The sequence below is a fragment of the Pseudorca crassidens genome, chromosome 5, assembly GCF_039906515.1.
Source record: "Pseudorca crassidens isolate mPseCra1 chromosome 5, mPseCra1.hap1, whole genome shotgun sequence".
In the NCBI taxonomy this organism is placed as follows: Eukaryota; Metazoa; Chordata; class Mammalia; order Artiodactyla; family Delphinidae; genus Pseudorca; species Pseudorca crassidens.
Genome location: NC_090300.1, coordinates 79,420,119 through 79,441,740, shown reverse-complemented (window position 1 = coordinate 79,441,740; position 21,622 = coordinate 79,420,119). Strand labels below are relative to the sequence as shown.

Sequence of the window (21,622 nt, the reverse complement as noted above, 5' to 3'; positions counted from 1 at the left end):
ACCAGGCTGAGGAAAGCATCTTCAGTCTCCCGGGGGCGATGGAAACCCCTAACGGCCCTCCCCTTGGTCTGAAGCAGCCTGCATTCCAGAATAGACTAGGTCACAGAGCCAATCTGTTTCACCCTAAGCAGGAGGCAGCTACATAATTCCTCACCACAGCCTCAGCCATTCACGTCATCAAAATCATTCCCTAGGGCTTCCCTGGTGGCGCAGTGGTTGAGAGTCCACCTGCCGATGCAGGGGACACGGGTTCGTGCCCCAGTCCAGGAAGATCCCACATGCCGTGGAGCGGCTGGGCCCGTGAGCCATGGCCGCTGAGCCTGCGCATCTGGAGCCTGTGCTCCGCAACGGGAGACGCCACAACAGTGAGAGGCCCGCGTAACACACACACACACACACACACAAAAATCATACCCTAATGCCCGGACACCTTCACCAGCAATGAACTTCGTCCAAGCTTCCCAGTCAATATGCTCAAAGGCCGTTTTTGATAGGCAGTACCAGTCCCTGAGGCAGGACTTGTACAGGGCCACCTGCTGCTCAGGGAAGATGTACCTGCTGGGCTCCTCAGGAGACTTGAAGTCCAGGACGTGCTTCCCAAACCTGAAGAACTGAGAGGCAGCCACAGAGTGCCAATTACAACCTTGTTTGTGTAGCTGGCTTTCCTGATTGTGCTCTGGGGCTTCTTTATTCTCTAGGATGTTAGGAGCAAAGCCCTCTTCATGCCCCTCATTGGTAACAGCTTTCCCTTCATTCTCCTTAGTAACATTCTTCAAGGTGGTAGCAACCCTCCACTCCAATGCACGTGGCTTCCGTGAAGTCTGCTGCACCAGCAGGAAAGACCATGAACTCCTGTCACCCAGCTGCCAGCACGAGAACCACCACGGAGAACATTCAAACTGCCAGTTGCAGGATGACTTCAGAAGTGCCTACCACTCAGCAATGTGACAGTACGGGGGGCCCACTTCTCAGCAGCTCCAGCGGCACAGGCAGCAAGGGACCGCCTACTATGGCACTCATACCAAACTCAGACTTGGCCTCAGGGCCATCCATTTCTATCAGGTTTGCCAACCTTCTCCTGTTTCACAGAGTTCAGTTGCTTGCTACCTGGGGAAGCCCCAGTGGTTTCACTGATGTGCTTGAGAACCTTTGAGACGCCTTTATTTACTGAGTCCTGTCACTGTCCCAGGTCTTTAGGGCCTCAAAGACACTGGCTGAGGCACCTCTGGGCATGGAAGTCTGGAGAACCTTCTGAGAGTAAGGCAGCTACCTCGATATCAATCAAGGATGCCCACAACAGTTGAAGGTCTCTCCGGCATGCAGTCTGAAAATAGCCATGACTGACTTCTAGCATAGGCTCTTGCTGCCCAAGAAAGGGACGGAGAACACTGCAGACCCCGCAGGGAGTGGTAACCCCACCAGCCCAAGGGCTTTCCCTCTATTCCCCTCCTCTAGTTCCTCTCCAGATATTTTAATTTTGAATAAGGATGGATGCATATTTAAAGAAAGGAACCAAAACCACAAAGACCAGGGGCATATATTGTGACAGTTATGACCTTCCAGGTTCACACATGGTATAAATAAAGACAAGGCCTCGATACCACCATGTCCAAGCTTCGAATTCAGTGAATGCAGAGGCCCCAAATTATAAACCCTTGGAGGAAAGGAAGGCTCGTGATTAAGAAAATCCTCCTCTCATGAGCGACACCCTGAAGTCTGATGTGCTAAGAGCCTTCAGATCCCAGAGACCTGACACCTGATCCTCTGCCAGGTGTCAGAACACAGCAAGTTCCAGGGGGAAGGGACCTCGGATGCATCATCTGGTGCCAGCCCCTCACTTCTACAGAGGAGGAATCAGAAGCCCACACGCCTAAGTCCACGCGTATGTTCTCCTGAGAAGTGTAAGTGCCTCCGGCCTCAGCTTTCTGAAAGCAAGCTCAGTGTTCTTCTCAGCCAAGGTCACGGCTGAATTCCAGAGCGGGAAACTGACTCTGGGCCCCCAAACTCCATCCCTCTGAATTTAGTATTTCCCTGCTGCCTCAGGTGCTGAGCTCTTCCTGCCACCGATCAAACTTGGAGGGTAAATAGCCACTTGATGCAGAAAAACAGGTACGAGTCTTCATCTCAACACGGAAAAATGGAAACTACTTTCAGGATGGGCTCTCACGGGGCACCTCAAATGCTCACAGGTGCTTACGGCTCCGTGCCAGAAGAGGTTTCAGTTCGTGAAGGAAGCATCTGTCCGTGGTCTCCAGAAACACCGTCACGAACCCTCCAAAGGGCTCACGAGGGAAGGGTAACTACACGACAGGCAAGTTACCAAGAGAAGCAACAGAATGCACACGGGAACTTGAAATACCTTGCAGGGCTTTTAGTCACTAAGCGGTCATAATACAAGAAAGAAAAGGGAGGCGTTCCAAATGTAGATGGCTTTTACTTTTGTTCCGACACTGGCGCTCGCTCGGAGTTGTTACCACCTGGCCCTCTCTGCTCCCTCCATCGCCTGTTACACGGAGGATATAATGAGGTCTACTGTTCACTGTACACTGAACTCCCCTACGTTTTGTTAATCAAAAACGTCCCTCCTGCACCCACGGCCACCGTGGCCAGGGCACTCGGTTTGTCCGCCTGTGCCACTCTGGTCATCGCATCCTCTGGGCGCCTCGCTGCCTGCTGCGGAAACAAACAGCAGGGTGGAGGAGTTGAGAAACTGCAGGCCTGGGGGAAGAGGAACCCAAGCAGGAAAGGGGGCAGACTGCCGGATCCTGGGATGAGGGGGAAGAAGTCGCAAACTGGTGAACAGGCAGAGAGCCGGGCAGAGGCACGGAGCCAGCTGCTTTCTGGGCTTCGGCCCTGGCTCGATGGAGCCCTTGTGGATTAGGGGGCAGGGGAGGGAAGCAGAAGGTTAAGGGATGACAGACTGAACTCTGTGCACCATCAACACACCCCCACGTGGCCTGCCTGCCTGGGGGAGGGGGAAATCCCTGTCAGCTTCCGCTCGGCTCCCTTAATGCACTGGACAAATGTTCACGAAGCACCTGCAAGAGGCCGAGATGCTTCTTTCAGGACCGCAGAGAGATGCTCTCCACAGATCTGTATTTTATCGTGAGCTGGGGCGGACGCTTATGTTTTTCATTCCTTCCCAGCTCAAAGGAGACTACAGGTCATGCGCCCTCCCTCTCCTTTCCCCACCACGGTAATCTCCCAGGAGGCCCAGGCGGCCGGTCTTGCTTCCCAGCCTCTACTCTGTCTCCTTCCTCACATTCCCACCTCCAGTCCTACTGACCCCTTCATTCCTTCTCTCCACGTCCACCTCCAAGGCAAAGACCCTTCCCCGCGGCCCAGGTTCTCCATCTCCTCCCACGTCTGCCCCTACATCCACCATCCAAGCGCCCCAGGCCTCCCTGTTCTTGTTCCGCGGGATTCCACGGGGTGGCCACGCCTGCCCAGTCCTTCTCCCTCTGGTTTCACAGCAGCCTGGACCGCTCACAGCAACATGGCCTCAGGCTGGCTCACGTTCACACCTCAAGAGCCTCCCTCACCCCCAACCCTGAGTGCCATCGCCCTGTCTGCCTCTGCCTCCACCGGGGCTCCCACAACCCTTCTTTCCGTGCAGGGCCGGGGGGACCACACGCCAGTCCTTCAGCCCTGCCCACTTCTCCCCAAACCTTGTCCTCTGTCCAGCACGCTGGCCTCCCTGCCCCTGGCACAGGCTGCTGGTCCACAAAGCCCCTTCCCCCTTCCTCCCCAGCACACAGCTAGGTTAAGTCTCCCAGCTCCTACTGCACTTAGGCTGAGGGATGTAACTGGTTTCAGGTGAGAAAATGTGAGTGGAAATAACATGGGCTGTCCCAAGGCCTTGCCGTAAAAGCATTCACACGCATTCCTCCCCGCACACGGCTCTTCAGAGCTAGCTGGGTTGTGAGACTTACTCTCTTGGAGCAGAGACAAATGTCTACTTTTAAAAAATGAAGGACAAAATAGATAATAAGCTGCCAGAGTTTGCTGTATGTTTTACACCGTGCAGTACAAACAGCACAGGGAGTGCTCAAGCTGGCCGAGAACAGCCCAGGGCTGTGATGAAGGACAGGAGACAGGGGCTGAGCTGTGTGGTAAAGACCAGCAGCATACCCTCCACTTCCTCGTCTAGGGTAAGGGAGAGTCTGGCAACTCTGGTCTTGAAGCCAGAGGGTAAGGTCTAAAGCAAAGGTGCCAGGACTTCCCTGGTGGCACAGTGGTTAAGAATCCACCTGCCAAAGCAAGGGACACAGTTCGAGCCCTGATCCGGGAAGATTCCACATGCCGCGGAGCAACTCAGCCCGTGCGCCATTACTGAGCCCATGTGCCGCAACGACTGAAGCCCGTGCACTCTAGGGCCCGTGTGCCGCAACTACTGAGCCCGCGTGCTGCAACTACTGAAGCCCACACACCTAGAGCCCGTGCTCCGCAACAAGAGAAGCCACCGCAATGAGAAGCCCGCGCACCACAACGAACAGTAGCCCCCGCTCACCGCAACTAGAGAAAGCCTGCACGCAGCAACGAAGACCCAACACAGCCAAAAATAAATAAAATTTTTTTAAATATCCCCAAACACATTAAAAAATAAATAAAGCAGCGGCCCCCAGACTTTTTGGCACCAGGGACCGGTTTCGTGGAAGATAATTTTTCCGGGGGGGGGGGGGGCGGGATGGCTCAGGCGGTAATGCGAGCGATGGGGAGCGGCTGATGAAGCTTCGCTCGCTCGCTGGCCCGCCGCTCACCTCCTGCTGTGCGGCCAGGTTCCTAACAGGCCACAGACCAGTACCGGTCCGTGGCCCAGAGCTTGGGGACCCCTTGTCTAAAGCCACCAGGGAAAATTAAGCCACAGTTAGAAAATGAAGACAGGAGAGCCAGGTTAATGGGGCCATACAGCAGACCCAGGCAGACAGAACCAGCATGAAGTGTGGAGACGGGGCGGGGGGCGGCGGTGAGGGCACTGGCTGACTCAAACGCCACACCTGTGGGAGAATACAGGGACGAGAGGGGGGACTGGGGAGAGGAGATGGAATTAGGCTCCAAGCAGTGTTAAATGCAGAGCAAGACGTCCCCACCTCCACCCCAAATAAATAAGGAAGCCATTGTGGGATCTGGCGCGGCGGGCTCCTGACAGAATGTGTTCGGGGTTAATCTGTGGCGGATCAGCATCCACGGGAACACACTAGTTAGGGACCTGGCCCTCCACTCGGCACCAGCCCTCCAGCGCACACAGGTCGTGTGTTCTTGGCAGAAACCTCACTTCTGTGCTGATGTCCCAGGATTCACTGTTAAGGCACTCGGCCACACTTATCCTGTCTTGCTAAGAGGCAGGGGTTGATCAAAACTATTCCTGAATGCCCCAAACCCAGCTCTCTGAAACACACTCAGGCCATGGGGAAAGTTCACCTCCCAAGAGGATGGGAAGCCACGTTCCCAGGCAGGCAGCACAGGAGGTTCTTCAGCCAAGATTGAGGCTATAAGCACAGAGCGAACCCAGGTGTGGGGCCAGGACAATGATATGCTCCGCGAGATAACATCAGTCACTACCAGGATTGGGACGTCAGACTTGGGAAGTACTAGCACAGGAACGGAAGAGACCTAAAGTAGACAATGCAGCCCGGCTTCCTAATCGCACTGCCCACATTCCACTAGAAGATATCCGTAGATGACAAGGTTCAGGAGGCTTGGTTACTTAGCGGTCCCAGCCACAAGCCCTCTCATGAACTGATCTCATTTTGTACTCCCAAAATGCTGGAGGGTGAGAACTGTCATCTTCATTTTACATACCAAGAAAGTGACAATAGGGCTTCCCTGGTGGCACAGTGGTTGAGAGTCCGCCTGCCGATGCAGGGGACACGGGTTCGTGCCCTGGTCCGGGAGGATCCCACATGCCGCGGAGCGGCTGGGCCCGTGAGCCATGGCCGCTGAGCCTGCGCGTCTGGAGCCTGTGCTCCGCAACGGGAGAGGCCACAGCAGTGAGAGGCCCGCGTACCGCAAAAAAAAAAAAAAAAAAATTTAAGAAAAAAAAACAAAGTGACAATAAATCATGGTAAAACTGAGATTTAAACTTTCGTTTTCTAACTCCATGTCTTTTTAGCAGGCTTCTTTTATCAAATACGAATTCCTGCCAGATTCTTGGCCAGATCTGAAGATGAATAAGACAAAGATTCTCAAGGAGATGATGATTTAATTGGAAGCAGGCATGAAAACAAATGCACAGAATAAGAGGCTATAAGTGCGACAGAAGGAGGACGGACTACAGGGGAGACAAAGAGGTGGTCATGGCCTGTACGTGCAGACACGTAATAAACAGCCACTCAGTGAAATCCTTCCATCAATCTTACTGAGCAACTACTATGTGCCAGGCACCAGTCAGGGTGTGGGGGATGCAGCAGTGAGGAAACCAGATAAAACCACTGCCATAACATTCTGGTGGAGGGAGCTTACATTTTAATTTCAGATGGATGGATGGATGGACAGATGGATGGTTGGACAGATGGATGGATAGATGGTTGGGTGGACAGATGGATGGATAGATGGTTGGGTGGACAGATGGATGGATAGATGGTTGGGTGGACAGATGGATGGATAGATGGTTGGGTGGACAGACAGATGTGTCTGGGGGAAAACCATGGAAGTTTTCATGGAGTAGATGAGTCTTGAACTAACTTTTTCTTTTTTTTTAATTTTTGGCTGTGTTGGGTCTTCATTGCTGTGCGCGGGTTTTCTCTAGTTGCAGTGAGCAGGGGCTACTCTTCATTGAGTGAGAAGCACAGGCTTCTCAGTGCAGTGGCTTCCCTTGTTGTGGAGCACGGGCTCTAGGCACGTGGGCTTCAGTCGTTGTGGTGCACAGGTTCAGTAGTTGTGGCGCACGGGTTCAGTAGTTGTGGCACACGGGCTCAGTTGCTCCATGGCACGTGGGATCTTCCTGGACCAGGGCTTGAACCCGTGTCCCCTGCATTGGCAGGCGGATTCTTAACCACTGCGCCACCAGGGAAGCCCTTGAACTAACTCTTGAAAACTGAAGACAAGGTGTTGGTCAGGGAAAGGAGGGGAAAGCCGGGAAGGCCCTGCAGGAGAAGCAGCAGCACAGGGAAAACCATGAGGGTGTTCATCAGTCAGGACTCTCTGGGGACCTTCAAGTCATTCCCTGGGGCTAAAGTCTTGGGGGCAAGCAAGGGATGAAGGTGGGGAGGCAGGCAGGGGCTACAGAACTTGGATTTGTCATGCAGGTCATAAGGAACCAGTGAAAGGTTTTAAAGAAAGTTGATAACAAAGGCAGTACAATTAAGCACAAATACGAGGGGTTCATATGTTGGGAAGAGTCCTCTCTCAAAGTAGCTTGTTTAGTAATCTTACTCTCTACTAGAAAAAATTCTAGAAGAGTCACATGGAAGAGGCAGCGTAGCCTAGAAGAGAGAGCCTGGGCTCGGAAGTCCAGAAAGCCAGACTGAAACCCTAGCTTTGGAAAATGGTGTGGCCTTGAAACAGTCACTTCCCCGCTCTGAGACTGAGATTTTCATCAGTAAAACGGGTGTATTGCCACCCACCCGACAGAGCTGTCGTGCGGATTAGACATACGATATACGAAGTGTGTGGCATCTAGTAGGGGGTCCCCACACGATTGTTTTTAGCCATCAGAGGCTAAAGGAGTCCCTAGACTTCTGGAGTTGCATCATGGCGATGAGGTCTGGCCTCCCAGGAGCCATCCTTGCTCCTCTTGACAGGCACGCACACTGAACTGCAGAGGCTGAGGCAGCCCAAATGGCAAATCTTGGGTTCTTTTAAGAATAACTTTAACGGTGTACTAGTGCAGAGAGGGTTTGTGCTCCATGGTTCTAACAAGTTTAGAAAAGTGACCCAGAAATTTCCCCCAAGACAGGAGGGTTAGAAATTGAATATTTCCTGATGAGCCCACCAAGCACTGGTATTTGTATTGCTTTACGATAGCAATATGCCTATCACCACCCCGAACTTACATCCCTTCCTATAGGGTTTGAAGAAACATCAGCCATTGTTTTCAAATAAAATCATTTCACAGAGGCCAGTTCATATTATTCATCCTCAGATAAGCCACTCCACAATGACTGGCGTCCACCAACAGGCCACCCACCCAGGCATGTTTTAAATTGTTATGCAACAGACTCACTTCACAAGCTCAGGTCTTTTACCAAATTGCAGAAAACTATACAAGAGTCATAACTGGTTCCCCCACAAAACGGAAGGAAGACCTTGCTTCCCCCAAACAGGATTAAAACATTCAACACTACCTAGAGACCCAACTTATAAAAAGGTAGCTTTTCTTTTCGTCATCGCCTTGGGAGAAAGAGGAAGAGGCAATTCGCAGAATCTGCACACTTTCTGCACAGTCAACTTGTGTGCTGTGGTGCAGCCCACGCCCTCCCCCACCCCTCCCCCACCCCCTCACAGCACTCCTCCCCTCCCCCTCCCACATACCTCTTTGGAGCACCAGGCACATTTTGGGTGGATTAGCAGACATTCTTCACAAGAGGTGGCACTTCCACTAGTGCATATGTTGAGACCTTCAAAGAAAGATAAAGATGCACCAATTAGTTTCTGGCCGTAATCTCTATTAATGAGGCTTTTGAATGGGGCGGGAGGAGGAGTCACTTCCTTTTTTTTTTTTACCAGGGGACCTCCGTGAGGCTGAGGAGTGCAAGGCCCCTGTGCTAACTGCAGGTGAAGGCTCACTGGCCAAAGCTAAAGACTGACAGTTTTTGAAGCACCCACCACGTGCACACTTGTGTTAGCAACTCCCATTCCTTCTGCTGCACCCACTTAGTTCCCACCGCCTTCTCCAGTAACACAGCAGGTCCTGCCTCATTGAGGGGGAACAAGGCCCCTTTACACTTAGTCCAGCCAAAATGACAAAAATAGTACAAAAAGGAAAGAAAAAAAAAAACCGATCGATCTTCTTCAGGCATAAGAAAATCCTAAATCAGGTACTGTCACACCAAATCCACAGTGTACCAAAAGAAGCCAGCACAGCCCTTAAAGAAGAATACATCCCAGGGCTTCCCTGGTGGCGCACTGGTTGAGAGTCCGCCTGCCGATGCAGGGGACGCAGGTTCGTGCCCCGGTCCAGGAGGATCCCACATGCCGCGGAAAGGCTTGGCCCGTGAGCCATGGCCGCTGAGCCTGTGCGTCTGGAGTCTGTGCTCCGCAACGGGAGAGGCCACAACAGTGAGGGGCCCACGTACCGCAAAAAAAAAAAAAAAAGAATACATCCCAGGAAAACAATGTCAGCTTAAGATATGGGAAATCCATTAATTCAATATATCTACTAGTAGGTCAAGTAAGAAAAAAACATACCACCTCAGGAGGTAATAAAAAGGCATTTGATCAAATTCAAAATCCATCCCTGATTTTTAAATAAAATCAGAAACTAAGATTAGAAGGAAACTTCTTTATTGCTATAAAAGTCACTTATTTCAAGCCCAGGCCAGTACCTCCTCCACCCCCTGTCCCTGTGCCGTTCATATGGGGAGGGGCCTCCCGAGGCAGGCTCCACTGTGGTACTGAGGTTAAAGCCCTTGTCCCCTCTCCTCGTCCACCTCCCTACCTCACTCTACCCGCCCCTCCAGCTCCCACCCCCAACAGCAAAGACATTCTTGGTGAAACTTAGCATCCAGTTCTTTTTCTTCCTTTCTGAAACATCCCCGACAGATTTCTTTTGACCAAGAGCAGAACTGGTTGGTTTTTCTCTGAACAGAAATAACTTTATTTGGTCCTCACAGCACTAACAGACTCACTGGTCTCTACTGGTTACTGCCTAGGGGCACAGCAGATAAATAGAAAAAAGAAAAACCCAGGGCCACCAGCCCCAGGAAAAAGGGCTCAGACCATAAAGGGGAAAAAAAAGAGTCAAGGAGATTAACAAGAGAGAGTGGAGGAGAAAACACCGGGAGGCGGAGACTATTCCCTAGCTCCACAAAACAACATAACAATATTGGTTGTAAGACATCTTAAAACTGTAACATTTCCCTAATTTGCTCATTTTAACTCTCTGCTTCTTCTTTGTCACTAGCAGTGAAAATCCTCAGAAAGTGGGTGACGCAGGAAGCTGCACTGTGTCACCCCACACTAGAGGGAACAAATACCATTTGGGATAAGAATGGCAGCTGGGATGGAACCTGAGGTGCTAGGAGGAAAGGCAGGGCAGCTTTGGGAGCCCACAGAGGGTGAGAATGATGGTTTTCCCCAGCCAGAGACCTCAACCTGAACCCTCCCCACCAGCCATCGCCCTGTTGGGGACCCTGCCTCATACCCCTGGAGCTGGGGGACCACAATCTCACAGCCAGGCCTACAGCAGGACCTCCTGGGTGCAGTACTGGACTCAGAACACATTTTCCAGAAGAAACAAGCTGGGACCAACCACCGTGCACGCCTCATTTCAGGAGGTAGAGTCCTTTCCAGGTCCCAAACACTCACCAAGAAGGTCTCAGAATCCAGCCCACGGGGAAGTTGGGCTTGCCTGCCTCCTGTCCGCCTTGACAACCTCCTTTCTCATTTTAAAATGAATCCACTCACTTGGAGACGTTCAGATAGGCACTTTTTAAAACACCTTTTAAATAATGCCATTTGCAGCAACATGGATGGTCCTAGAGATTGTCATACTGAGTAAAGTCAGTCAGACAGAGAAAGACATCATATGATATCGCTTATATGTGGAATCTAAAAAAAGGCTACAAATGAACTTATCTACAAAACAGAAATAGAGTTACAGATGTAGAAAATAAACTTATAGTTACCGAGGGATAAGGGGGGAGGGGAGGGATAATAAATAAATAAATAAAATAAAACAAAATAAACTAAAAAAGCCTTTTAAAAAAGAGAATGATGGCAGGAAAAGTTTCAAAATGCCAGTTCAATGTTTTGGTCTAATCTCCTTACCTGAATCACTTTGCTGTACAGCAGAAATAAACACAACATTGTAAATCAACTATACTTCAATTAAAAAAAAAAATATTCCCCAGAATACTTAGCTTGAAGTATTGACATTAAATAAATAGATGTGGATAACCGAAAAAAAAAAAAAATCTCCTTACCTGTCAGAAACCACTACCTGAGGGGGTGAAAAAAATCAAAACTAGAATGAAAGTGACTTTTCTTCTGCTCTCCTCAACCTTATCAAATACACACTCAGGCCCTTGTGGCATGTCATTTGCTTTGATGTATAAAATCATTTCTATAAAAATAATGGAATTGCAGAACGCTGGAGCTAGAAATGCTTTAGCATGAGCTCATCAAGTCACCTCATTTTACAGTTGAAAACATGAGAAAACAAGAGTGACTTGAAAGAAGGAGCCCAGTCTACAAGTAAGAGGTCAGAAGGGGGCACTGGGGCTTCCCTGGTGGCGCAGTGGTTGAAAGTCCGCCTGCCAATGCAGGGGACACGGGTTCGTGCCCCGGTCCGGGAAGATCCCACATGCTGCGGAGCGGCCCGTCCGGAGCCTGTGCTCTGCAGTGGGAGAGGCCACAACAGTGAGAGGCCTGCATACCACAAAACCAACCAAACAACAACAAAAAAAAACAGAAGGGGCACTGGTCGGCAAGTGCCCGCGTAGGGTACCTGCCTGGGGATCCCTGCACCATCCCAGACGCAGGCCATGTGACCAGTGAGCTCCAGGGTCCTCTGGAGGAGAGAAGTCCAACAGGCCCTCAGTCAGAAAGGAATTTGAGATTGGATGTCTCATTTATGTCTCTGCCCTAATCAACATAAATTCACAAACACCACTTTCTTAATAGCAGGGCCTCATCACTGAGCTCTGGGACCTTGGGTCAGGGGTCTCAGGTTCACAGCATTAAGGGCTCCTCCGTTCTGACCCATATCAGACTGGGCTCTGGTCTTCTGCTTTGTCAGCCTGAAAGACCTTGGGCGTAATCCTGAAGAGGCTCCAGGGATGTGACAGGCATCTGGTATGAAAACATACTGAACAACTATAAAATATCTGTCATCCTTAATTGTTTCTGTTACTCTTGCATATTCACATGCAATATAGTAGTTTCCCTGCACTCAAAATGATTCCTCTAAAATCACATTGCTATAATTTGTAGTAACTGTAAATAGAAAGTAACCTTTTACAATCGTATAAAAATTAAAAATTTATTTTAAATATAAAAATAAAATTAGGTTGCTGTTGGGACAAATTAAAATTCAAGAAACCCTGTTCTAAGCATGTCCCAAACGCCAAGCACTGGACTAGGGGATGCTAGAGATACAGAGATGAATGACCCAGGCCTTGCTCCCCAGGAGCTCACAGTCTGCCAGGGACCAGGTAGCAGCCAGGAACTCGGGGAACCAGAAGCATAGACTGTGTGCTGATATGAGCCACGGTGCCAGCCTTACTCCCTCTGGCATCTCTCCTCTTTCCACCTATTAATATTTCAGTAAGCTTAGATTTGGCTGGATGAGTCACTTGGCACCAATAGCATTTTGAAAGGAAGGAAGCAATGAAAAAAACGTTAAAACAGCTGCAGTTCACAAATGTCAGAGTGTTGTGTCTAGGTCATGGTAATAGATGCTAGCAGCCCAGACAGTGGCCACAACTTTTCTTGGTTACTGTTTGCACAGTGACCATTCCAGCTCAATGTCAACTGCCTGCAGCCCTTAATGTCTCTGAAGCCAGGGGTTTACTGCAAACCATCATCTGAAAACACTGTCTCCTTCCCAAACTCATTGACTCATCCTTGCCTGTCATCAGTCATATCCAGGCAGCCGCCATGTCCGGCCGATTCTTCCTTCAAGATGCGTGAAATGTTTCTCCTAATCCATCCCTTCCTGCCTGCACCCTCCTCCAGCTAGGTGAGAGAAACACAATCCCGAATTACATTTTACTCATTGTTTTCAAGACAACAGAAAATAAAAACATTTCTTGTTTGGGGGGGTGGGGGGGAAGTGGTAAGGCACTGGAGTGCCTCTTCCCATGCCCTGAACCACAATCCCCACGTGTGACAAAGTCTTTCCAGTGCTGATTCTAGCAATTAAAGAGTCATCAGTCTAAAGATGTTACCATGAAGTGTAAATACGCCCTAGGAAGGATCTGTCTTGTTTATATCTTTACTGCCTTTCTGAACAGCAGACATCTGCAAAAACACGCAACAACGTCGGCTTTACAGATATGACTTGTTTTTTTAAAAACACCAATTCAAATACTAGAATACTACGTGGCTTTAAAAAAGAATGTGCATGCTCCCTACTCCCTGCACACTGATATGAAGCTCACTCGGATACACTTATCGCTAAGCTAACAGAAAAGGCAAGGTACAGAACAGTGTGTTTAGTGCTGCCTTTCAATAAAACTGGGGGAGGGAGGTTTGTAACAAATGTACAGAAAACACTGTGGATCCATAAGAAACTGACAGGGATGGTCTGAGCAGGGAAGGGGGCGGGGGCAATGCCCCAGACTAACGGGCAACAAGCAGGGAAAAGAGGTCTCTCACCCTACACTTGTTATGCTTTTAAAAAGTATGTGAATATATTACCTATTCCAAAATTTATTTGTAAAAAGACAACCGGGGACTTCCCTGGTGGCACAGTGGTTAAGAATCTGCCTTCCAATGCAGGGGATGTGGATTCGATCCCTGGTCAGGGAGCTAGATCCCACATGCCGCAACTAAGAGCCCTGGATTTTCGTTAATTATAACGTATTGATGTGGTTCATTCATTGTAACAAATATGCCAGATGAATGCAAGATGTAAATATAACAGGCAAAACCGGAAGTGGGGCATACGGGAGCTCTCTATACGACCTTCTCAATTTTTCTGTAACTAAAATTGTTTTACATGTTTAGGAAGTTGAGGGTTTTAAGGTCATTGAAACCATGGTAGGAGTGGCCGGGGCGGGGAGGACTCAACTGAGGACCAATCATTGTGTCCGTATCAGGGACCTAAAGGTAAGTGAGACCCGGCAATTCACCACGTGGCAGATGAGGCAGCCCCCAGTCTCTCTACCAGACAGAATATGCTATGAGAGCAAGGGAAGGGGAGGCCAACTCTGCTCCATCTGAGGGATGCAGTCAAGGCTTCACAGAGGACGGGACATTTGGGCTGGAGTCATGGGCTGAGGAAAAGGCTTTCCTGGCACGAAAGATCCAAGTACTTGTTCTGTCACTTATTGGCTACAGGTCATTTAACCTTTCCTGGCCTCGGCATCTTCCTGCAAACAATTCCAGGGGTGGACTAAACGGCCTCTATCATAGATTCCAGCTCAAAAAATCTTGACACACTCAAATGAGTTCTCTCCCTCACAACAATGAATGTTTCCTCCTAATAAGTTACATGCATAGTCCCTGACCTCAAAGCTAGTTGTAGGAGGAGGCAAGGAGGTGAGGACGGGACACTCCGCCTCCAACACTCACACACAGTACCAAGACTCGTGTTCATCCATTCATTCAACAAGTATGAGTCAGGCACTGTTCTAGGCACAGAGGATACAGTGTCAAATAGAACGGACAAAGCTCCCTGCCCTCACGGAGCTTACGTCCTGGTGAGGGGCACAATGCTCAGAAGAGAAGATGGACGATACTCCAGATAAGGAAGTACATTAGATGGTGCTAAGTGCTAGGGAGAAAAATCAAGGAAGGCAAGGAGACGGGAAGAATGTGGGGCAGGAGGCTGCAGCTCTGGCTGAGCTGGAGACACTGAGAAAAGGCTGGGGGGTCTTGGGGGGTGTGGAGGCGGCCCGCCGTGCAGAGATCTGCAGGGAGAGCATTCCAGGCAGAGGGAAGGCCTGCAGCTGAGCTCGAAGACAACGAGGCCCTCGGTGCTGGACTGAAGTGCATGAGGGGAAGTGGTGAGAGGCACGGGGGGCCTGGCAGGGCACTGGCAAGACTTCCGGAAGCCACTGGAGGGTTTGAAGTAGAGCGACACGATCTAACTTGAGTTTTAACAGGATCACTCTGAGCGAGAGTTGAGAATAACTCTACAAGAGACAAGCAACCATCTCTGAAAAACTCTGGGGGGCAGTGGGGTAGGGAACTAGCCTGGAGGTGGGGAGGGGCACTCTACAGCCCTGCTTCAAGCATCCGCCACAGGGGAGGTGTCAAGGCCTGTCTGGGAGCAAACTTTTCACCATGTGGCCCAGTAATCGAACCCTGCATTCAATAGAAGCAGCAGCCTCACCAACAAATGGGCACCTATAAGTAAAGTGTTCCTCTACATTTAGAAAGGCCGTTACTCCCATTCCAACCAGAAAGAAAGAAAACACACCACAGCCCTCTGCCCCGACCAACTGAAAATACCTGTGAAGCGACCCCACCCCATTAACACAGCTGCACACCGCCACGTGAAAGGGGCACCATCGTTTAAGTACTGTGTAATCGTCCCACACCATGTTAAAACTTCTCAGAACGTCTCCATGAGCTCGCTGGAGGAGAAAAAGTAGTTACCAGGGTAGGCAGGCACGAAGGGCCTTCTGCCAACTACTTAGATATTTTAATTCTCCGTGGCCTCAGTAGCTAAATAAGCATGGAGAACAAGCAGGAGAGGAATACTAATTAGAGCTAATTAGGCCCTGCCCTCTTCTGCCTCAATCCCCTTTATTGAAAGTCCCCCTAATTCAAGGATGATGGCGCTAAAGTGTAAATACCTAGGGTAAACAGCAGCCGACACACCAAACCCCCTGTTTGCATTTCTGAACCTTTGCCTGGTTACCTGAGGAGGGCTGCAAACCCAAGGCCAAATTCCAACAGCCCCAGCATAGACCACGGAATCATGGGGGGAGGGAGTGCTGCCAAGAGGAGTGCAGTAAATAGGATAAAGGGCTCTCCTAGGATTTCCAGCATTCTAACGTGCAGGACATTCACCAGAAGAACATTTGATTTTTTTCCTTTTAATAAACAATGATAGCAAACATGACTCCAGGTCCGCAGCCCGATCAGTGCCACACTCCTCCCTCCTTCTTAGCAAAGATCAAGGGCCTCACCCCAGAGAACCCCTTCCCTGGTTATGTGGGAAGGCCATATCTTCGGGTCCTGTCTGGAGGCCCTCGGCAAGGGGATAATAAGGAGAGCAGATAACCCTGGGATGGGGGCTGTCAGCCTGCCAGGGACTTGTTTGAAGTGCGCCCCCTTAAATTAGAAGTCTATTTCCTGCTGGATTAAACACACAGATGAAAGATGTATACAAACTTTGAAAAACAGAAATCACAACGCAAATGGAAAATAATGTATTGAAAGAATTATTTGCAACTGGAAGTATTTACGGTTTTACTAGAATCAGAATGTCAAACTGTAAGGAAACTAAGAAGTCATCTTCAGCAGTTCCCAAACTTTTGGATTTCACAGATTATTAGGATCATTATGATTTAAAAAGAAAACAAAAAGAGAAGGTAGAACGTATATAGGATTGCCAGATTTTTTCTTTTGCTCAAAATGAAAACCACTCTCTATTATCATTACAAATTATTAAAAAGTTTTCCCACCAAAAATAAAAAAGACATAATTTCAAATTAAAGGACAGTCCTTGGGAAGCAGGGGGCTGTTGGCAATGATATACTCCTGTGTGTGACACAAGATACATCCTTCTCTTTGCCTTTCCCTGGGGACCCATGAAAACATCAGCAATGGGCACTGGTTGCCAGTTGGGTGTTTGGAAACCGGTGATCTACCCCAAGCTCTGGAGTGAAAAAAGAAACCTGCTACAGTAATAAGTTTGAATTAGGCCCTGAAGAAAGTTTTTGTTTGCCTAGACCTCTCCTCTCTCTCAGACAGAAACCTCCACTGCCTTCATGTAAATGAGACACGGCAGGGGACAGTCCTTCCCTCCCTCGCAGCCAGACATTTGCTTCCCGAGAGCAATCGAGAATCTCGGGCTTGAAAGTGAATCGAGCACCCCAACACAATTATCTCCTACGGGAAAGGAGAAAGTTTGGAGCTTCCTGCGTTTGGGGGAGGGGGGATGGGATGGCGGTAGCTCATCTGCCTGGCAGCCCCAGCGCCCAACAGAGCATCCCTCCGCTGTGGCCTCCCAACTGCCACATCCAGCCCCCTCCCAACTCCGAAAACTTAAAGCAGGTAACTGAGGGCTCCTCACGCAGCCGCCGACCCCGGGCAGTATCGCGCAAGTGCAACTGCAACTGCACACCCCCCGCCCTCCGTTCCAGAATCAATCCTCCAGAATTAAGGGAGTGTGCTGCACGGGGTGTTTGTAAACTCCGGGATAAAGCCAGGCAGAAGGAATCAGATTGGGATGTTCCAGCTGGGGCTTGGTTCCCAGGTGGGGCTGTGGTTTGGGACGCGGGTCTCCCCTCGGGTATGCGAGGGCTTGGGGGAGGAAAGAGGGGGTTACATCTTTAAAGGAAAGCGGCTGGCCTAGGCGCGGTGAAACTCTAGGATTCGCTACGAGGGCCTGAACACCCGCGTTTCCAGGAGACTAGCCCTCGGGAGTAGTAGCCCTGGCCCCCACGCTTTGGCTCCAGCGAAGACTCCGGGTCACGCGCCTCCAGCTGCCCTTCGTCTCCCCGGGACCAGGGTACCGGTGGCATCACTCGGCGCCTCCCAGCAGCCCGCCGCCCCCGGCCGGCCACAAGGGCCGCTTTGTGCCGGGAGTGCAGAGCCCAGATCCCGACGCGGGGCTGGCGGCGGCCCTCCCCGCGCAATGGGCGCGGGCGCTCGCGGGCTAGGTCAGCAGACGGGCAGGGCTGTTTACTCAGGAAGGCTCCTCCTCGCCCGGGAGGGGACTGGAGGCCGACGACCGCCCTGCGGGGCTGCGGCGGGCCGCGCGCGGGGTGGCGCACGCAGTTCGGAAGCCCCCCACCGGGCCGTCCCCAGCGGCTCGCCACCTGGGAGTGCCCCGAGGATGCCTCCCACCTTCAGACAACGGCCCGGGGCCCTGCCCCTCCGAGACGCCAAGGGCGGCTCCGTGCGCCACAAAGTTTCTTTGCACCGCCAGCGGCACGGCTTACCTGGGAGCCGGGGCACGAGCGTGCAGAGCCCGAGGAGGCAGGCGTACAGGGGCGCGGGGGCCCGCGGCATGGTGGGGCGCCCGGCTCAGCTGCGGCGCGGGCGGCGGACTCCGCGGGGACTTGCGGCCGGGGCGCGGGGGCGGGGGGCCGGGGGCCGCGGCCTGGCGGGAGGCGGGGGCGGCTGCGCTGGCCCGCGCCCCGCCGCCACCATCCCTCCCGCAGCGCTTGCCGCCGAGTCCCGGGGCCGCCGCTGCGCCGGCTCCCCGGCCGGGTCGCCCGGGGTGTCGCCGCTCGGGACGGTCCCGGCGGGCGGCTCTGTGCAGGGAGGACTCCGGCTCCTGCACGCACCACGGGCTGAGGCTCCCCCGCGCGCCGGTACACTGCGCCCGTCGCCTCCGCCCCTTCCCTTTTCTTCCTCCCTCCGGCCCGCGGGGCTCCACTTTCCTCCTCTCCTTACTCCTCCCCTTCTCTCCCTGTCCCGGCCCCCGCCTGGCTGCCACAAGGTCAGCTTACGGCGAGGCGGGGCGGGCCGAGCTCCGCCCCTCCCGGGGACCGGCCAGCACTGGAGGCCGAGGGCATCCAGGTGGAAGTTGCTTCCGGCGCACCTGGCGGCCCGGGCAGGGGTCGAAATCCTGGGGTAGCGTCTGGCCCGGCTTCCCTAGCAGCTACGGGAAGGGGGAGGGGCACGCTCCACGGGCGAGCCGAGATTATACTTGGGGTTGCTGGATTTAAGGAGAGAGAGCGGGTCCGGGGCGGGGAGCGGGGAATCGTGCCGTGGCAGTCTAGTCCTCTCGAAGCCGTGCTCGCCGGAGGGACGGAGGCACCGGCGAGTGTTACCGCGAGGCGACGTGCTCTGTGGGGAAGTGAGGGCACGTGGGGCGTGGAGACACACACAAAACGCACTTTTCCCTCCCTCATTAAAGTTTTGCCCTTTACGCGGATTCGAGACTGGCCAATATGTCACTATTCTGCGTTTTTCTTATGTCGATACGCTGGCGGTTTCCGTGAAGCCGAACAAATAAACTGAAGAACAGATGCTCAGGTTTTCACCTTATCCTTTACACCTGAGCTGGTTCTAAAATTGACTGTAAGGGGCGGGGGTGGGGAGCTTCCTCTAACAGCATGTGCAAAGGACCAGGTGGGCTTGGGCTGGGCCACGATGAGTGGGTTAAGACTGGAATGGTTTATAGGCAGCAGCAGAAGAGGCAGCCTTCATGTACCAATAGAAGGAAATAATAGTAGGATGCCTAACACGTACAGTACAGAAAGCACACAGCTAGTCAGGCACTGAAATGTAAATACTTACCTTGTTAATTCACGAAATCCTCCCCACAACCCTACTGTTATCCAGATGAGAAAACTGAGGCACAAAGGGGTTAACTTGCCAGGAGAAGTGACAGAGCTGGATGCATTATCCAAAAGTTCAGAATGCTTCGACTAAAAACAGAAGCAGTAAGCAGTAGAGAGCAAAGTGATCTGAACTTTGCACATCAGGAACCAGTTGGCAAGACGGCTCTGAGTGGGCAATTAGTTCTAACTGCCCAGATTAGGGAGCTGGAGTTTAACTGTGCACTCCCACCCCACACTCTACCAGGGTGGTGCCCTACTGCCAGAGAAAATGAACTTATCCTTGTGGCATCGTGTGCATAGAGGCCAAGCTCCAAATTCCACTTGAAGGACAGTGTTTTATGCTTAAACTCCATGGAAGTGTCATCGTACTCTAAATATTCCCCATGTTCATTCTTATGTAAGAGTTATGCTTGTCCCCAAACATTTTCCAGTAAACTTTGTGCTGCAGGGGCTGCCCCAGGTTTATCTTGGGTCTTTCTGCCTCAGCAGAATGGCCTTGGGGCTACTTTTATCCAAGCTTGAGAGGCAATGATTATAACTAATGGGCAGCCGGTGAAAGAGTTTGAACTGGGAGGTGTCAGTGCCAAGTGGTGATTTTAAGATTTTTCTGGTAGGGATGTGATGGATGGATTAGATGCAAGGAAAGTTAAGTTGCAGAAACTGGGTAAATATTGCATTGATAAGGACAAACAAATCTTGCATTTATCAAGCATCCTCTAAGTTTAGGCCCTGTGTTGTCTGATCTGTGCATCACCTTCCCCAGCCCAACATGGCGCTTTACTGTTCAGACCCAACACACACCCCTGTTTACCTGGACTGCACCTGGAAAGTGCTGCAACCCAATCTGCCCTCCTCCTGTCCCACCTGGCAGTTTCCAACCTGCCCAGACCTGCCATAAACAGCAGAATCCCAAGTGATGACAACATTCTTCCACATTCCATTGTCTTGGAACTAGGCTGGAGATGATAGACGGCTCTTCTAATTCCTCCCAAGCTTTTGTTTTCTGGTTTGTGGCTTTTTCTTGTCCCATCATCCTTCATTCTTTGTACTAAGCTGGAGAGTGGAAGTGTCTTTTAAATGCTTTGACTTCCTCTGACTGGCAAAGTCAGCGTGCACTGATGGCCTCCATCGGTGCTTCCCACAGCCACTGAAACAGTTCCCTTTGTGGCTGCCTCCATAGCATCCCATTTCTGATCACTGCTGAGCTTCTGGGCCCCAAGGAGGCTGATGGTTGCATTGAGTTTGCGTCTCAAGGTTTGAACACAGATAACCCAGAGGAAGTTTATGTTTCTTATTAGTTTTAAAATAAGATTAATTCCTCAAAAAGTTAAATATAGAATTACCATATGATGCACAAACTCCATCTCGCAACTCCCAAAAGAATTGAAAGCAGGCCTCAAACAGATGGTTATACACCCACATTCATAGTGGCATTATTCACAGTCACCAAAAGGTGGAAATAGCTCGAATATCCATCAACAGACGAATGGATAAATAAAATGCAGTATGTACCTACAATGGGATATTATCCAGTCTTAAAAAGGAATTAAATACTGACACATGTTACAACACATACGAACCCTGAAAACATTATGCAAGTGAAATAAGCAAGACACAAAAGGACAAATATTGTATGATTCTATGTATAAGCAAATTCATAGAGTCAGAAAGGATAAAGGAGGTTACCAGGGGCTGGACAGAGGGGCAAACAGGAAGTTATTAGTTAATGGGTACAGAGTTTCAGTTTGGGATAATGGAAAAGTTCTGAAAATGGATCATGGTGATGTTTGCACAACACTGTGAGAATACTTAATGCCACTGACCTGTACACTTAAAAATTATTAAAATGGTAACTTTTGTGTTATGTGTATTTTACCATAATTTAAAAAAAACTTGAAATCGGATTAGTTAAAACTTTTCTATTTCATAAGTCAGATTTACATGCTAATTCACTCCCACCATGAGTCGTCATATTGTGCAATTCAATCTCTAATCCAGGTCAAGAATATTTTACTGATATAGAGTTGCAATGTAATATGCAGGGAAAAAGAAGTTGGAGGGGGAAAAGACAACAACCCTACAGTATTCACCTTAGTTTAGGTAATATTCTTAATTTACTCTGCTTTTAATAGTCATGCCTGGGGTTTGTCACAGTGCCAGAAATGAATGACCCTGATGACGGAATATTATAAAGTTCTTTTGCAGCAATTGATAGGGCTATGAAACATGTATACAATTTTCTTTGATGTTAATTTTCACTTTTTTTTTTTTTTGGCCACACTGCACGGCTTGTGGGATCTCAGTCTTTGACTGGGATTGAACCTGGGCCA

The 21,622-nt window shown here is 50.6% G+C and overlaps 1 protein-coding gene across 1 annotated transcript in view; it reads right to left on the bottom strand.

Moving 5' to 3' along the window:
- The window catches only part of ITGB5 (integrin subunit beta 5), a 111,695-nt gene extending 93,597 nt beyond the window's left edge, over positions 1-18,098 (bottom strand). Inside the window, exons 1-2 of the mRNA XM_067738647.1 lie at positions 17,943-18,098; positions 8,473-8,558 (exon numbers count right to left, since the gene is read on the bottom strand). Coding sequence (XP_067594748.1) covers positions 8,473-8,558; positions 17,943-18,012 — 156 coding nt within the window. The 5' untranslated portion in view covers positions 18,013-18,098. The remainder of the gene's footprint in view (positions 1-8,472; positions 8,559-17,942) is intronic.
- Positions 18,099-21,622: the final 3,524 nt, after the last annotated feature.